General features: G+C 40.4%; 1 protein-coding gene across 3 annotated transcripts in view; it reads right to left on the bottom strand.

The window, feature by feature from the left end:
• LOC109404276 (LIM and SH3 domain protein Lasp) overlaps positions 1 to 19,216 on the bottom strand; it is a 182,512-nt gene that overhangs the window by 116,038 nt on the left and 47,258 nt on the right. For all 3 annotated transcript variants that reach the window (XM_062852427.1, XM_062852428.1, XM_029879828.2), the window contains exon 2: positions 1,272 to 1,366. In XM_062852427.1, the coding sequence (XP_062708411.1) occupies positions 1,272 to 1,366 (95 nt within the window). The remainder of the gene's footprint in view (positions 1 to 1,271; positions 1,367 to 19,216) is intronic.

The following is a 19,216-nucleotide window of genomic DNA, read 5'->3' as shown; positions in this document are numbered from 1 at the left end:
ATTTTGAGTTGAGCATATCATAAAATTCTTCAGATTTCAAGCTTTCAGGAACTTTTTTAAGATTGTTTCTACGATGATTGGAAAAATTACAATAAATCATAGAAAATTGGATTGTTTTTGAAACTCCATACATTTTGTATGGGATTAAAAATTGGTCAAAAACTTTAAACCTCATTTACTCGAAAGTCGGTTTTTGTCACTTACACCCCTTTGCTTCTAACCCCCTCAATTGTTGACCAAAATATAGAGAACAACACTAAAACGGACTTGCAGCGGTTCTCAGGATCGTTCAAAAAAGGTTATCGATATTGGGACCACTTTTTTCTTCCTAAATCATTGAAATAATCACAATTGTTCGCGAAAAAATCATTTAGTATAGAGCTATTGTCGAATTATTTTTAAAAAGTGTTTTATGATTACGATATGATTGAGTGCAAAAATATCGCACGCACCCTGTATTCAGACTGTTTTTTTATTCGCATGCAAAAGCCGTAATAAAAACATTAACAGAAAAAATATAGTAGAAAAACCGGTAATATGCCAGTCAGAATGCGGAACAATATTGACTTAATCCGTTGTTTACTTATTAGCTCAGCCAAACAAACGATCTAGGTATCGTAACCGATTATGAGTCATTTGCAGTCATCCTACTCATCGTGCTGCTGTAGTCATCGCAAATCGGTCATCGTTCAAATCGAAGCATTTGCAACCTACTCATACCCTAACGGTGCTCCCCCATTCTCGATCGTTCATATTATATGCAAATAAGCAAACAAAACAAACACACCGCCGTCAATCTGCATAGATCAGCAAATTCCGGTCGTTCAAAGTCGAATCGAACCGTCGCGTCGCTTGTTTGGCCAGACTCAGCTGACCCGGCTGCCCACGTCGTTGCGCGGCCCGCATTTATCGACCACATGGATCTACAATTCTATCTCTATGGTCAGTCTATGGCTATGCAGTAGAGAGCAACAATTAGTTTCCTATTCGCACTCACTTTTTTGCACATTCCCAATGATTTATTCATCAGAGTCATTCATCAACGACCTTGGAAAGCCTGCGGTGCCCCACCTGCATTCTAAGTACCTACGAACACATTTCAATTTATCAATGATCATCATTTCAACCTGCGAACTTGGGTTAGCATTGATCGCTTCAACTTTAATATGATGCCGCTTTTTTCCTACATTTGTTGAGCCACATTGGCATACTTTATTCGGACCATAGATGGCAATGTTGACCGTTTCATATCTCAAAGGATATATACTTACGCTTCGCAGTATGGAAGTTTGTTGAAACCTTTGTATGTTTTCATGTTCAGTGTCATTCCGCACTCGTGACATCGAAAACATGTTTTGTGCCATGTCTGAAAGTAGAGAGGTAAACAAAAACAACGGGTTAGTAACGATCGAGCGATCTCCTGCTGATGATAATCGCACGAGTAGTCAGTCAATCAGTCATTAGTCGATTAGCAGCGTGCTGCATTAAGGTGATAAATGTTTTGATGGGGATGGGATTAGAAGCCGACAAACAAATCGCGCCTTGTTAGCGATGATAAGGTCGGTTTGAACTTTCAGCCAGCGTTGTATCATCATCGGATCATCAGATCACGGTGGGTTAGGTCACAATGTTTGACCAACTGTCGATCAGCTTCACTATTATCTAGTGTATTCAATGGCGCGTGGAAGTTAATGTTTATAAGTATTTACCGCCAGTTATTAAGATTACCGTGGAGTCTAGCACAAACTGCTGACGGCAACGCTAGAAACTAGACCACACACAATGGAGCTGAGATGAGTCAGATGCTACATTGTAGTTTATTAACTGTTATTTATAAATATGACTCAATTGACAAATGGAATGGCTTCATATTAGCTACGCATAACCGTTAAGCAACATCATATGGATGGATTCAAATCTCGGTCGAGGATCTTTTCGCATGATTCTTAGCGTATGTCTATGCCAAGAGGTTCTTCTCAACTACACGTCGTATCCCTGATTGATCGAGTCCAAGGCATCGTTGAACGGATCAAATGATAAAACTTTGTGTTTGGACTTTATGTCCATCGCCAAGGTTACATAAGTTTCTCAAAGGCTTCAGATTTTGACGATCAAGAGTACTTTAAGGTTACCTTACGTATTATATATGCTCACCTGTCAACCTATTCAAAACTAAGGATTGTAACATTGCATGTTTCTTTTCTCATTGCATTTAAATCTCTGGAGGAATTCCTGTAGTAACCATTGGGTGAAATCCGGAATGAAGCTTTGGACTTTAGGAAGAATTCTCCAAGGACTTCTTGAAGAGAGAGTTTATTGACAAATATGGAGCGCTTCCAGAAAAAAAATCCTCAGAAAAATGCTTGATGGAGTCCTTGGATAAATTCCTGATAAAAACCTGTGAGGGAATCCTGTAATACCTGTAGCAATCCTAGGAAGAAATTGGAAACACATTTTTGAATGATCGAAACACAGTTTTCGACGAAATCCTTGAATAAATTTCAGAAATAAATAAAATAATAATAGTTGGAGAATTTCCCTGTGCAATCCTTGAGGAATTTCTGAAACAGTTCTTCTATTAATTTTTAAAAGAATCCTTGAAGAAGTTTTAGGAGGATTTTTTATAAGAATCCTCTAAGAAATTTCTGAGTAAATTGATGAAGAAATTCTTGGAAGTTTTTTCGGAGGAATTGATGAATTCTTCAAAACTATTCTAAACAAACTCCTGAACAAACTCCTGGAGGAAATCCTTTGAGATAGTTGATTATTTCAGAAGATCACTGGAAGTATACTCAAAGTATTCTTGAATAAATTGTTTAGACGATTTTTGAAAACTTTAAATTTTTGAAATCTACATATAAAACTTTCTATAACTTGAGAGCCCTATGACATACAGAACTGTAGTACCCTAAGTAGTTATAGGATTAGGATCCCATAACGATCAACTTCACCCCGGCGATCAACTTCGCCGGATTACGGTATATATGTTTTACAATATTTTTTTTAGAAATTGCAGTAGTTGCAATTTAAAATCAAAGTTGTTGCAAATTAAAGTATAATTTTATAGAAATGCAAATCTTACTTGTTTTTTTTTTCATTAGATTTTGGCCATATTTATTTACTGAACTTGTACTAGGACAGAATGAAACTTCTTCTGTAGCATCCATACCTGAATCCGACAAAACTCCTTGTGACCAACAACTTAAAACTTTGTTTGCATAATTTCTCAATTCCACTGGAAAAAAATAGGTTTCACATAGTTTCGTCCATCAAGGACTCATCAGTTGACGTTTTGGTCCGTTGACCCCTCGTCAAGACTTTGTGAATTTGACAAACATATCTCCGAAAAGCAAAAGCAAAACGGTAATTTGATATGAAGTCGGTTTTGACAAATGTCTTCCACTTGTCATGCGCTACTTTGCGCATCTGAAGAGACCAAATCGAAGGTCGAAACAAGTCAAAATCCCTCACCAAACAGAAAATGTTTTGGGTGTTCCCAATTCGTTTTCAAAATCAATGGACCCAGTTCCGCTGGGAAAGAATAAGTTTGACAAAGTTTCGTCCATCAAGGACTCATCAGTTGACGTTTTGGCCCGTTGGCCTTTCGTCAAGACTTTGATAAAATGATATGAATCTTTTCCGTTAATTTTTTTTTTTCAGCTCAAATCCATTGCTACTGACAAACTTTAACCGGGAGACAATGGGCCGTACGAATAGCAAGTAGCGAGTTTTAATAGCTGTAGTATTTACTTAGAACAGCAGATCGGACTCGATGATTCGGCGTTGCGTTCTGAAGCGTCTCAATCATATATCTAACGAAATTTTCGACTGATTGGTTTTACAAAACTTCTGAATTTGGGCTTCATACAACATTCCATTGATATACGTTTGCAAAGCTTCAGAACGCGACTCCGGATAATCGAGCCCAATCTGAAGTTCTTTCGAACATAAACTTTTACTCCATGCATGTAGTGCATAACAATCAAAACAAATCTAATTCACGTAATGCTGAAGATTCTTACTGGAAGCTTGTGGTTCCGCGTAGCAATTGCATATTTCTCCGGATGATTATTCGGACAGTATGTTAAATTCAGAAGGAATCTGGATAACCGCGCTAGAGGTATAGGAGGTTACTTAATCAGGCAGACATTTCTAACAAATCGACTATTCCGATAAGACGCAGCCAATTCCAGATCCTAAAATTTCAAGAATTTCGCCGTAAATTCCGTCAATGATTAATTCTGGAAATCTTTTAGACATATGTCTTGGAATCTCTTCTAGGATTTCTCCCAAGATTCTTTCCGTATTGTTTCATTTCCGTATTGTTTTCTAAAAATTCCTTCTCAAATTCCTGCCGGACATTCTGCTGGCGATTCCTACCGGCATGTTGCCAAGATTCTAGAAATTCTTGAATTTCGACTTAGTTCTCCTAGCGTTCTTCACAAGCAGCTTTCAGGTATTGCTCCCAGAGTCCCTGCGATTTCTCCAAGAAAATTACATAGAATTTTTCTCATAGTTTATCCCAGAATTTCTACAAGAGCTTCTCCCAGCATATTTTTCAGATGCTGTCCCTGGATTTTCCTTGGAGTTCTTTCGGGATTTTTCATGAATAATTTTTATTTCGTTCGGCTTTCTTCTCTGGATTTTCCCGAATATCTTTTTTTCGAAATTTTCCAGAATTTCTCCCAAAGTTTATACAGAAATTATTCCTGAGAATTCTAGTTAAGTTCCAGTAATCCTTCAGAAGTTTTTCATGAGATTTGTGCCGGATTTCCTACCGGGATTTTCAGGGCATTGCTTCCAGAGTCCCTCACGTCATTTCTACCAGTGTTCGATTTAAAATTACTTCAAGAAATTATTATAGTGAGATTTCGTCTGGAGCTTCTCCTAGGATTTCTGTAGGGTTATTACTCTGTGCCGGGATATTTCTTAAAGGTTCATGTGGAATTTCTGTTGAAGTTACGCCTGACATTTATCTCGGAGTTTCTCCCGGAACTTATCTTAGAATATAACTTTCAGTGTTGCTCCCGGGATATCTCTCAGAGTTGTTTTGAACATATAGCTAAATCTATCTAAACAACTGGCTACATTACACCAATTTACAACAGTAGCAAATTATCAGTTATGCAGGTAAAAAGAGTTACATTCATTAGTTTCAAACCAACGCAAAGAACTTGAGCTCAGCGCTGCAACTCCACAAGCATTCATTAGTGTGTACAAACATCACAACATCCCGTGCTCGTGTAATCCAAACACCGCTGCCGCCGCGCCGTTGTCCAAGGTCGCCAACGTGCACTGCACTGCATTCGAGTGGCAAGCCCAACCCAAACAAAGTACGCAAACCTTACAAGGGGAACGCACAATTACAGCGTGTCTTTTTCACCTACATGCCACACAACAACGGCTTCACCAACCGACGCGGCGGCATGGCACTCGGCTCTGACTTATTGACATCAATCATATTAGTCGTCGTTTGGTAGAAGTACGATTCCCATGACGGCACGGCGATGCGACTCGGTTCCACCATATGCGGCGGCGACAATCGAAAGTGACAGTGCTCGGTCGAGTCGAGGGTGGGTTCTAGTGGGAGGCAGGCGAGCGAAAGGCGATGGATTATGCCCGCTGTGCTAATTATACATTCATAATCAATATGGTAATGTGCAGTTGTCGTCTGTTTCCAATTTGGGTGCTTCACGTGGATGCAAGTCTAATACGGGTGACGGGCGGGCGCGGTATTGCGCACAGGATTACGAAATAGCTTTGGGTATTGCCTTATTCATGGAACGGAAATTGGAACTTTTGAAAGTGTTTTTTGTTATCAATTGCGGTGCGCTGCTCAGTACAACAAAGGCATTAAAACAATGATTGATTGTTAAGTTTGGTCATGTCATGGTGATAAATAATATTGATTATGCTTCAAAGGTAATTAGCTCATATAATAGTTTATGTAAGAATCATAACAGGGGGTTAAGAAATTTTGCCTTTCTAACATAGCATAGCATAGCCGACCGTACACATCCTGGGGTGGCTGTCGATAGAGACGTTATATGCGCCAGAAAAGCTGCCTGGGACTTGACAGACCTTTCCTTGAACGACCTCCTTACAATCAGCGGGGATGGGTATCAGGTATCAGGAGGCCGGCTCCAGAGGCACGTTATCCTCCATTTGGGACATTTGTGCCATCGCCAAAATAACAGCCTATTTCATCATCTACCTGAGGGACAAGGAAGAAAAAAGGGTTTGGATGGGGATAGGGACAGGTAGGGAAATAGGAAAAATACCCTGGAAGAGGGTACTAACGCACAAGCGTACCACAATGGGTTCAAACAGCGCCCTGAAAAGGGCACTGTAATAACGCATAAAGCGAAAGAGAGCCTATAGCTCTTTACCACAGCGGGTTAAGAACAACAGAATATACTGAAGATTCAGGTTTCTGAAGTCAGTTTCACTTAATAAGTGTTGACCGAATACTCGGAAACGCAGTTGCGCAAAAACTGGACAGTTACATATCAAATGATACGAAGTTCCATAATCGGATTGATTCACAGCTATCACATGCAAATGAATCAGCTTGCTGAATATTCGCCATGTGATAGCTGAGTCGGCAGTGGCCAGTCAATGCTTTGACCAGAATGCTGCAATTCTGCATTGACAGATTTGTAAGATACTTCGCCACCCTTCACACTTAAATTAAATCGCCGACCTCAGCAAACGGATTGCCGAGAATCCAACAGCCGAGAATCCGGTAATAATTTTCACTGAATCTCGGTAAAAGTTTTACCGAGATGTCGTTAAAACTTTGCCGAGATCTTGGTAATCCAATTTTTTAACGAGATCTCGGCAAAGTTCACCGAGACTCGGTATTGGTTTACCGAAATCTCGGTAAAAATTTTACCGAGAATCAGTAAATATTTTACCGAGATATCAGCTGTTGGATTCTCGGTAAACCGTTTACCGAGATCAATTTCTGAATTTAAGTGTGTTGGAGATGGCTCAGTACAATACAATTTGGTTTGACGACATGACTCCAAACTATTCCAGTATTGTCTGTGTTGAGTGGCAGCCCAGGTGTTAATCTGAAGCTTTACCCAACACTTCGATATCGGAATAGCTGGCTCAGGGCCAATGAAGTCATGTGATGCTCCAGTGCGAGCTAACTCATCAGTCTATTCATTTCCAGCGATGGAAGAATGGCCAGGTACCCATACAAGGTGAAGAGCGTTTGCTGAATTCAGCTCCTCGATTTGAGTTCGACAAGCGATAACTACCTTCGACCTGAACAGAAGTATATTACTTTGCCCATTACGTGCTGCTGAAGTGCTGATTGCACTCCGCACATAAGAGCAAAGATTTCGGCCTGAAAAACGGTTCAGTGTCTACCAAGTGAGTAAGACTGATACAGCCTTAGCTCACGAGAATAAACACCAGCACCTGCTCGACCTTCGAGAAGGGAGCCATCAGTGTAACATACGATACCGCCTGAAATACTTCTTTCCAGATAACCAGATGTCCACTCTTCCCGGGAAGGGAATTTCGTGGAAAATGTCCTATATGGAAAATTACAAGCAATTGTAAGATCACTTGGAGCAAGAACAATTTTGTCCCAATTTACCAAAAGTGAAAAAAACGAGGTGTGTGTTGATGTGCGGTTCACAGGAGTTTCCTCTAGTAGACCGAGTACCCGTAACCGGTAAGTGCAAGAAAGTGCTTCTTGTTTGAGATGAATGTGTAGTGGGGCAACGTCAAAGAGAACTTCGAGCGCTGCCGTGGGAGTTGAAGAGAACGCTCCAGACATCGCCATTAAGCACATCCTTTGGAGATGGCCTAACTTTGATTGGACCGTTCTCATTTCGCCCTTTTGCCACTACACAAGACATCCATAAGCCAATATTGGCCGAACAACAGTTGTGTAGATCCATTTGATATACTTGGGTTTTAGACCCCAAGTTGTACCAAAGGTTCGCCGGCATTGCCCGAAGGCCATACAAGCTTTCTTGATTCTGAACTCAATGTGAGGTGTCCAGGAAAGCTTGGAATCAAGAATGACTCCAACGTACTTTACCTGTTCAGTCACATCGATTTCAGAATCAAAGAGACGCAAAGGTCGAACGCCATTACGGTTTCGCTTTACCGTGAAAAGAACAATAGATGTTTTACTCGGATTAACCGAAAGGCCATATTGGCGACACCAACCCTCAACTACCTGAAGGGCGCTTTGCATCAGGTCGAAAAGGGTGCTGATGCACTTACCAACTAACAATGTTAGGTAGTCGTCGGCAAAACCATAAGTAGGAAAACCGCTATTATTGAGTTGCCTCAATAGCGTATCTGCCACGAGATTCCACAAAAGCGGTGATAAGACTCCCCCTTGGGGGCATCCACAAACACTCAATTTCCTAATCCCTGCTAGACGCAATGTCGAGAAGGGATATCGGTTTTCGAGCATTTGGTGAATCCAATTGAAAATCATTGGAGATATACCATGACTCCGTGCGGCTTCCAATATGGCATCGAAAGGCACGTTGTCAAAGGCACCCTCGATATCTAAGAAAACACCCAGACAAGACTGCTTTTGAGCGAATATTTTCTCGATATCGTAAACAACCTTGTGTAAAAGAGTCACAGTGGACTTACCAGATTGGTAGGCATGTTGGTTCACATGAAGAGGCACGTTGGCCAGATGAACATCACGGATGTGATGATCCGAAATGCGTTCTAAGCATTTCAGAAGAAAAGAGGTCAAACTGATAGGTCTGAAACTCTTTGCTTCTTCATACGACGCACGACCCACTTTTGGAATAAACTTTACAGTAATATCCCGGATTTGGGAATACCCTGTAGCAAAACTGCAAACAAGTAGTTTTTTCAAAACATGTTTGAAATAATCAAATCCCTTCTGAAGAAAAGCTGCCAGGGATTTGACAGACCTTTCCTTGAACGACCTCCTTGCGATCAGCGGGGATGGGTAGGAAATGTTGATTAGATATCTACTCAGAATATTTCCAAGAACTTGGGCCACTTAATAGATATCTAAAGTTGGAAGTTGGATGGGGTTATGTGGGATGCTTTCCATGGTAAAAAAGCGTTTGTGAAGAAATAGTTTTATACAATATGATAATTTACCATTTTCCTGATTAACTTGAATACTCTAGAAATGAATTTACTATTTGGTACAGGAAAAAAAACATATTTAATTTTTTTAGAAATACACGTCATTTCAAAATATATTACAAAAATGGAAGCAAATTTACCCACAGAAAAAAAAGTTCCCAGTATAAGATAAAAAGATTGTTGCTGGAGATTTTCGACAGGAAATGGTATGCTTTGGAGAGTTTGACCTCCACAATGTGGAGAAACCAAGTGACTTAATTTGCAAAATCCGAAACTTCGGCCCAACTTATATGTCCAGATAGATTAAATAAATAAGTCCACACAAAGTCCGCAACAGTAAAGGTCTTCTTCTGATCTTCACTCGGCAATAAATTCACTTTAAATTTCAACTTAAGCTTACACTTTGACGTGCCTAAAATGGGAGCACACAATTGTCAAGTTCTACTTCGTGATAGTGATAAGATAAAAAATAATAATCAAACCTGGATCATTTGAATACGAAGTGAATCAAACCTTGATAAATTTAATATGAACTTGAAGGGAAACATACCTGAATCATTTGATAATGAACTGAATTATACCACTCGAATCATTCTAATACATATGAAGTAAATCACTTCATTATGATGTGAACCAGATATGAATCATTTGAATATGGAGTGAATCAGATCATAATCACTTGAATATGAAGTGAATCAGACCTAAATGATTGAAATGCGGACGGACGTAATAGCCGATGTACGGTTTGCTTTGCGACATGGGCATGGACCTTATACCAAACAATTTGGAACGAAGACGAGGGATACTTTCGAGGTAGTGGAAGATTTCATGTATCTCGGATCCTTACTAAGTGCTGCCAACAATGTGAGTCGTTAAATTTGAAGGCGTATCGTCACTGAAAGTCGTGGGTACTATGGGCTCTAGAAGAAACTGCGGACAACAAAGATTCACCCTCGCACCAAATGTACCATGCACAAAACGCTTAGAAGACCAGTGATCCACTACGGTCACATGAGTTGGACCATTTTCGAAGAAGATTTTTAGGTTTTTGGAGTATTTCAGCAAAAACAGCTAATGGCGATGTTTGGCGTTGTGTAGGAGGAAGGTATCTTGAGGCGTTCAGAATGTGTATAAAGAGGAACTATATGGCAAACCTACAAAATTGATGTCGCCACAGTTTCTGTAGGCACAAGAAGGCGGGGAACGCAGCGTACAACATTCGTGGACCAGATAAAACATAATTTGGTGAGTATGATAGAGGATTTAGAGCGGCAACCGCAAACGTTGACTATATGTACTATCGGAATTTCATGCAAATATGAAAGTTTGCAGCGTGGACATATGAAATATTGTTTATATCAATTTACTTCCCAAAACGTGACTTCATGTAGGTTCTACTTCCTGAGTTCAAGGTGTACATTACCGCTATTGCGGACGCGAAAAAGTAAAACTACTTCCTGAGTCTGAAATGGTTCATATTAGACATAAATACCGGATGGTAAGGTTGTTTCCTACAATAAGCGGGCAATGACGCTGTTGAAAATATTTGTATTCGGTTCATTCGTAGTATGTTCAACGAACGGCATTGGAATTGAACCAGTTGTACCGGGATTAAGTAAGTACATAACAACAATACACTGATTAAACCCTACATACTATACATCCAATTTGATAATGATTCTAGATTTGCATAACCGTAAACTGGAATACAAACCCAATATGATGCACCACCGCTTTCCTGGACTGGTGTTCGATCCTGTCAAAACGAAGTTATTGCATTCACGTAGCGTCGAGTATTCTGAAGAATACTGTGATGAAACAGATGATGAATACCCAGGTATGAATAAGATTGCCAGTACAAATTGTTCATATATTGATAAGCTCCTTTTTCACAGAAGCGCAGTGCCCTCCGAATGAAATCCCGATAACAAACCAGCTGTGTTGTGAATCTACTTGTTCGGATAAATGCACCGCCGATGACAGCTGTTCATATTCTGAAATGGCGTCAACGAGTTGCATTTGTGAACCCAGATATGTAAGAAACAACGGAGTTTGTATTCCGCTTACCAGCTGCCCGGAGGAGCAACGGCCACTGATTTCCGGATGGAGTCCTCGTGCCAAGCTGTTGCGATTCCTGTGAGCAAAAGACGATTATCGTTGTGTAAATAAATAGTAGATGTGTTCAGGGAACACGCCTGAGTTATTTACAGCTGTTTGGGTGTTTATTACAAGCTTCATTCTGTGAACATGTAACCAAAGAATTACCATTCCCAATGGTGTCTTGCCAGCTCGTAACATGATTAGAAAGAATAATGTTTCTATGACATAATCCAGCGTTAAGTGCGCATAGGTATCCGTCCATTTGACTGAATATCGTTTAGTCGAATGTCGTTTGACCGAACGTCATTTGGCCGGATGCCATCTGGCCGAATTGATTCGTTTGGCCGAACGCCGCTCAAAATAGTTCAGAAGAGCTTTTTGACATTCTAGCTACCAAAATGATCAAGAGTATTGGCTATGCTTCAGGGATTAGTTGGCGTTGAAACTGTCAATGTTTAGGCGGAGATTTTTCTTCTTTAAATCATGTTCTTTTGTTATTCTGATATGGAGAACAGTAGCACGATCACTTATGTTCATCATTCTTCTTTCGGTCATACGGCGTTCGGTCAATTTATCCTTTCGGGCAAATGGCGTTCGTACAAACGGCATCTGGCTAAATGACCCGGAACCGTGCCCATATATTCGAAGCCATTAACACATAGCAATTCAGCATGACCATACTGAATAGTCTGAATAGAGTGCCAGCTTTCCGATGTTTTAATTTCTTTGGTTCCATTGCACAACGGAAACTGGAATTTGTAACAGATTTTGTAATAATTTTGATCTGATTATAACATCTGATCATTAAACATTTCTGAAAGAATCCCGTAAAGAGTTTCAGGAAGAACTCTTGGGTAAACCCCAGAAGAAACGCTAACAAATAAAATCAATATCTGGAAAATGCCAGAGAAACCTTCTAAAAGAATCCTGAGCAAACACCAGAAAGAATTCAAATAAGAAAGAGCATCTTGAGGAGACCTAAAGGAAACTACTGAAGGAATTTTGGAACGAATTCTTGGAGGAATTCCAGGAAAAAAATCCTGGTGGAATCCCGGATGGAATTTCATGGGGGAGCTGAGATGGAACCTCACTATAAATTTCAGAAGAAACTCCTGGAGGAATCCCAGAGAGAGCCTCTATAGGAATTCAAAATTAACCCCTGAGGAATCTCAGAAGGAACTTCTGCAGAAATCCCGGAAGGATTTCCTGGAGACATCTTAGAAGGAATTTCTAAAGAAATGGTGAAAGGTGTTCCTAAAGGTATCCCGGAAGGAATACCCGAAGAAACCCCAGAAGGAGCTCCAGGGGGGAATCCCGCAAGTAAGTCGTTAATTTAGTGCTACCTTACCAGAATAGGGGTCCAGCAGCGACGTACGACGTCATTGTTTGCCAATGTAGATATGTCCTTTTTAAATGTTATTCCAGATTTAAGACACTTAATGAAAGTTGTTCTGAAAACCATTTGAAGTGTGAATCAGATTAGTATTGTTACGATTAATGATTGAAGCACCCATTACACATGACAACACAAAGCGAATCATGGCAACCTTGGTTTGATGCCATCTTGATACGTCAAATATCCTTCTATGTATTATGAAATCTTTAGTTGATTGTAGCATCGCAGGATAAAATGCTCTATTCCAAAAATTCTCATTTTTCGACCGTATTCTATTTATAACTTAATGATTTTATGGCTTTATCGGTCTTTTTCTACTCAGAGTGTAAGGGAGTAGAGATCAAAGTGGATTATTAAATGATAGAAATGATAGTATTCGCTAGGTTGCGAACAAGTGTGAGGCAAGTAGGCCATGTATTGAACGAATACATCGAACTTTGTGAAACTTCTGCCATACGACCTGTGCTTTTAAACAGATCGGCTTGGTTGGTATTTCATACCACCATACCAAGACTGGCAAAAGTTTCAGGCACCCGACTGCCTATGTATTGTTCTGTTTTCATCGCAAGTTCTATCGATCTATTCCAAAGTTATAGAGGATTGTTAGCTTATTGTTGAAGACTACACAAATATTGAACATTGTATGAAAATCACAGGCGCGTTCCAGAGGTGTTCCAGGGAGTTTCAAGGAGTTTCAGGGGAGTTCCGTGGACTTCAGAAGTCTTCAAGGTGCTTCCGGGGTGTTTCATGGACATTACAGCGTTCCAGGGGTTTTGAAGGCCTTTCATGTGCGTACCATGCGATTCCAGGGGCCTTCTATGGGTGTTCCAGGGGATCCCAGGGGATTTCAGGAATGTTGCAGGGTTATATAAGGTTTCACGGGGTTTCAATGGCATTCCAGGGGATATTTCTCGTGACATCACCTGAAACCCTAAAACGCATTTAAACGTCTTGAACCCTCTCTTAAACTCCCTGAAGCTTCAAAAGCCTTCTAAATTCCCCCTGAATTTCCAGGAAACCCCTTCGGAACCCTATTGAAATCCCATGAAAAGCCTTGATAACGCCCGGAAATCCCCAAGCCCCAAGTAACCAGAGAGCCCCTACGCAACCTTTCTGAAACTCCCATGATACTTAAAAAAATCTGACAAATTTGTAACAGATAATTTTTAAATTCTAACTACCGGAGTGAACCGTGTTATTTGAAATTAAATTATCAAATGTACCAATACTTGGTTTTGTGGACAGCTCTGTAAAATGTTTTACTTCAACATTAGAAAACAATAGAATGTTGAACATTCTAATAAGAGAGTAGCATCAACACCCAACCATTTCCAATTATAATGTGGATTTCAACACTTCAGTGAGCATGAGCATCCTACCACAGCAATCGAAAGTTCGATGCACCTATCAGAAGCCGGAGGATCTCTCATTTCCCGACGTTTGGAAACTATCGGAAAGCCAAAATATGCCCCTCCTGATATGCTTCATCGATTTCAACATATCCAAAACAGGCACGCAAATCCAAATGGACGCTAAACATAACCGCTGGCTGCTCATTGGGTAATCGTGCATGCACGAATTTGGTGCTCCGAAGCGTACATAATTGGAGTTGTTTCCTCCCGAATGCACCCGCTCCCCTTGCACTGCATCCACTCAGTTAAGCATCATCCCGGGCAAAACGCACCATAACATCGACATTCCTGAAAGCAAACATTTCCTTCCACGGAAAACTGCAATAACTGCATCACTGATACGGATATCACCAAGTGTGCTACCTACCTATTGGTACAACTAGTGATTGCAAGGTATAGAGTTGCAACATACAACAATGGCATGTGAAAACGGAAAACTTGACGCGACCACGTCACTTTCACTATCATTTCGATATCTGGCTGTTGAACACGCGCGGCAGTCAGCAGCGGTGTATTATATCAGCGTGGTGCCTACAATGGTAGTACGTAGAGTAGTTTGCTGGTTTACCATCCGCATTGTGTCACAAGAGAAATGCATGTGGTTTTATTACGGCTGTCATCGTAATATAGGCCCGTCGTTGTCGCCGGTCGTCATCCGTCGTCCATCCGCTGTCGTCGCCGTCGTCTATTACGGAATCTCCAATTGTGCTACATTAGAGACGCTTACAAATCTGCTGCGAAGCTGATGGATAGCACTTCAATTTTATGACATTTGATACACAATGAAATGCGGATCTTGCTGGGTTTCACCAGGCGAAACAAGATACAGACACCACCACCGAAGGAAATGCATTCGTTGCAGTAGCAGTCAACAGCACTAGTAGCAATAATAGCAGGGATCTCGAGGGCCATCCATCAGCTGAGACAGGGTTGATGACCAACCTCACTTTATGGGCGGAAGGCGGAGATTGAATTTGAATCAATAATAAATTTAGCCTTTCATATCTTTGTCGTAAGCAATTTGTTTGTGAATAACAATATTCTGGAAAAAAAAATCACCAAATGTGGAAAATACTTCAACGATTCATTCAGTTCTTTCGTTCTGGCATTCGAGGAAGCTTCAAAAAATCACCGACCACTATCAATGTTTTATATTTCGGCAGGTTCCCACCTTCCACTATTAACCAACCTAATTCAATTCTACAATAATAAATAGTTCTAACCTGTAGTGTGGAACCAAAAGTGTAACAAAACCCAACGGATGTTGCACCTACCCTCTCATACCATCAAACTTAAAGCGAATTGCGCTACCCCGCGGGAACAGGAAAAATCGTCCATTGACCGAAAACTCGAACAATGGCTGTAGCTAGAAAAGCCATTTGCGCTTGCGATTTTCTCACAATTAAAATTGACTTAAAGAAGTATCCGCCTGCGCCTTTGGGTTGTGTTTATTTTTTTTTGGTCCCGCGGTAACCTTGCGCGCGATACGGCCCCTATCTTGTTCTTCGTTGCGTTGTCGTTGCCGCGCCGTGGTGTTATTGTTATGTTGACTGTTGTTGTTGAGTCGTCCGTAAAAAGTTAGAACGAAAGGGCGGAATTGTAAGTACGTACGCCATGAAAACTGTAGCGACCTGTAGAAAACGCGAGGTTTCCGACGGCATGTGAACTAGAGCAATGGCATAGAACTCCCACATCGAGACACGCGTGTTTCAGGCAGTTTTGATTTGTTCTAAAAAATTCAAAATTTCGAAATCAACTATGTTGGTTAAAACACTATAAGTAGAGTTTAATCATGACGAAAATTTGAATGAATAATACGATTTTGATCTCTATCATCTGTGGATGAAAGATTTTTTGTAAATGCCCTATCTAGTCTATTTTGCAGCTGTGAATTGCACGCAGCCAGAGATTTTTGCACAATCTAAAGCTGATTCAATTTTTTACAACATATAAAAAAAGTAGAGTTGTCTTTTTCTCCTATCAAAAGCCATCTGAAGTTTTGTAAAATATTTCACATTTTCACTCACATTCACTCGTTTTGCAAGTTGGGCTGGGACATGACCCAATTAAAAAGCATTCGAATCTCAAAAATCGATGTCAAACTGACTTTGACGCCTGAGTGATGTCACATCGATGATCCTAATCCTATGTACAGCAGGTTTGTGCATTAGGGAGCGTCTATACAATTTATAGTATGAATTACGTCACGCACAAATTGCCCATTTTCAACCCCCTTTTTGTATGAGACCTCTGAATTCTTTTGTATGAGTTGCCACACTTTACTGAAACCCCCCTCTTTAAAAAGAAAAAAAAAGACAATTACACCGTCTTCGACCTTGTGGCCTCTACAGACTGAACATTATAAACATTCGACAACGGACAACACATACAGGGGATGGCCAAAATGTTTGGGATAGGCAACTTTTTTTACTCTCACAAAAAAGTTCAACAAGCTATAACTTTTCATAGAGCGCATCAAAAAATCTCAAATTTTGACTGTTTGTCAACCTATTATGTGTGCATCATTGGTACAAATTTGGGCTCGATTGATCAATATTTCGCAAAGTTAGAACCGTTCGGGTAAAACACTATTTTCAGACAACTCATTTTTGAGGTGTCATATCTCGAAAACCAGTGAACCGAATTGAATGAAATTTTGAACGTACACTAACAATATGTAAATGCTTCACAAACTATTAAAACATTGGTACTTTTTAAACGTTGAAAAAAGTTATCATAGATTGACACTTTTTGGATTTTTCTCGAAAAAATGTCATTTTTTTTACATCAATGTCAATAAGTTTTAGTGTTAATATCCAAAGATTTTCCACTTCTGTTCTCAAGTTATCTCTAATCAGATATATTAGAGCCTATTTAAATTGAAGGAAGAACACATTTAGTAATTTTTGTGTGGTATTGTTAATTTGACTTATTTTCCTCTATATGGGTAAAAATTTCAATCCGGTATAACTTAATTCGCCGTGAGAAAATATTACATTTTAAAACGTCGTATTAAGTATCAATATATTGTTGATAAACGTTAAAAAATTCATTCAATTCGGTTCACTGGTTTCTGAGAAATGACGGTTCAAAAACTAGTTGTCTAAATAATAGTGTTTTACCCGAACGGTTCTAACTTCGCGAAAAATTAATCAATCGAGCCCAAATTTGTAGCAATGATGCACATATAATAGGTTGACAAACAGTCAAAATTTGAGATTATTTGATGCACTCTATGAAAAGTTACAGCATGTTAAATTTTTTTGTGGGAGAAAAAAAGTTGCCTATCCCAAACATTTTGGCCATCCCCTGTATAACACCCAGTGGTCCAGTGGAGAATTTTCCGTTAGACGAAAAATTTTCCCCGACTGGAACGGGGATCGAACCCACACTCCAAGGCTTACGAGACACCTAAACGACTGCCGCCGCTAACCGCTCGGCCACGAAGCCCCCCCCCCCCCCCCTAAAAGCGTGACGTAATTTTTGGACGTTCCCTTATGTGTGTGTTTCGTGAGTTATTTCTTGTCATTTGCGTGTGTCTAGGACGTTTCGAGTACCCGTAGACGGTAAGTACAAGAAAGTGCTCTTTGTTTGAGATGAATGTGTAGTGGGGCAACGTCAAAGAGAACTTCGAGCGCTGCCGTGGGAGTTGAAGAGAACGCTCCAGACATCGTCATTAAGCACATCCTTTGGAAATGGCCTAACTTTGATTGGATCGTTCTCATTTCACCCTTTTGCCACCACACAAGACATCCATAGGCCAATATTGGCCGAACAACAGTTGTGTAAATCCATTTTATGTACTTGGGTTTTAGACCCCAAGTAGTACCAAAGGTTCGCCGGCATTGCACGAAGGCCATACAAGCTTTCTTGATTCTGAACTCAATATGAGGTATCCAGGAAAGCTTGGAATCAAAAATGACTCCAACGTACTTTACCTGTTCAGTCACACCGATTTCAGAATCAAAGAGACGCAAAGGTCGAACGCCATTACGGTTTCACCTTTCCGTAAAAAGAGCAATAGATGTTTTACTCGGATATACCGAAAGGCCATATTGGCGACACCAACCCTACTTCAAGGGCGCTTTGCATCAGGTCGAAAAGGGTGGTGATACACATACCAACTAACAATGCTAGGTAGTCGTCGGCAAAACCATAAGTAGGAAAACCGCTATTATTGAGTTGCCTCAATAGCGTATCTGCTACGAGATTCCACAAAAGCGGTGATAAGACTCCCCCTTGAGGGCATCCACAAACACTCAATTTCGTAATCCCTGCTAGACGCAATGTCGAGAAGACATATCGGTTTTTGATCATTTGATGAATCCAATTGGAAATTATTGGAGATATACCATGATTCCGTGCGGCTTCCAATATGGCATCGAAAGGCACATTGTCAGAGGCACCCTCGATGTCTAAGAAAACATCCGAAAAGCAATCTTTTTGAGCGAATGCTTTCTCGATATCGTAAACAACCTTGAGTCACAGTGGACTTACCAGATTGGTAGGCATGTTGATTCATATGAAGAAGCACGTTGGCCAAATGAACATCACGGATGTGATGATCCACAATGCGTTCTAAGCATTTCAGAAGAAAAGAGGTCAAACTGATAGGTCAGAAACTCTTTGCTTCTGCATATGACGCACGACCCGGCTTCGGATTGAACTTCACAGTAATATCCCACCAAGATTTGGGAATATACCCTGTAGCAAAACTGCAAGCAAGTATTTTTTTCAAAACATGTTTCAAATCATCAAATCCCTTCTGAAGCAAAATAGGATAAATCCCATCTGCCCCAGGAGATTTGAAAGGAGGGTCAGAGGAAGTCAGATCGACATTTGGCAAACGAATTTCGTTCACTCGGAAATCCTTAGATTTCGCAAGGATTTTGTTTAACCAACTGACTTCACTCAGACTGGAAACATTTGTATAAAGATTTTTCCAGCCGGATCGTTTATCAGACCGGAGAGCTTTCCTGCAGACCTTGCGAGCCGACCTGAAAGCCTCCGAGCCAGCCGAACGTCGTCTGTCCCAACTCTATGTACATTGTTTCCTGAGTTTCGCCAGATCAGAGTTCCACCAAGGGGTTCTTCTTGTGATTTTCGCAGACCGTAGAGGGCATGCTTCTTCAAAAGCTTCCATGGTGAAGGTCGTTGTAGTATCAACGGCATCATCTAAATCACCTGGAGTGTCAAT

This window comes from Aedes albopictus, chromosome 2 (genome assembly GCF_035046485.1).
Source record: "Aedes albopictus strain Foshan chromosome 2, AalbF5, whole genome shotgun sequence".
Taxonomy (NCBI): Eukaryota; Metazoa; Arthropoda; class Insecta; order Diptera; family Culicidae; genus Aedes; species Aedes albopictus.
This window is presented reverse-complemented; position numbering and strand designations above follow the sequence as displayed.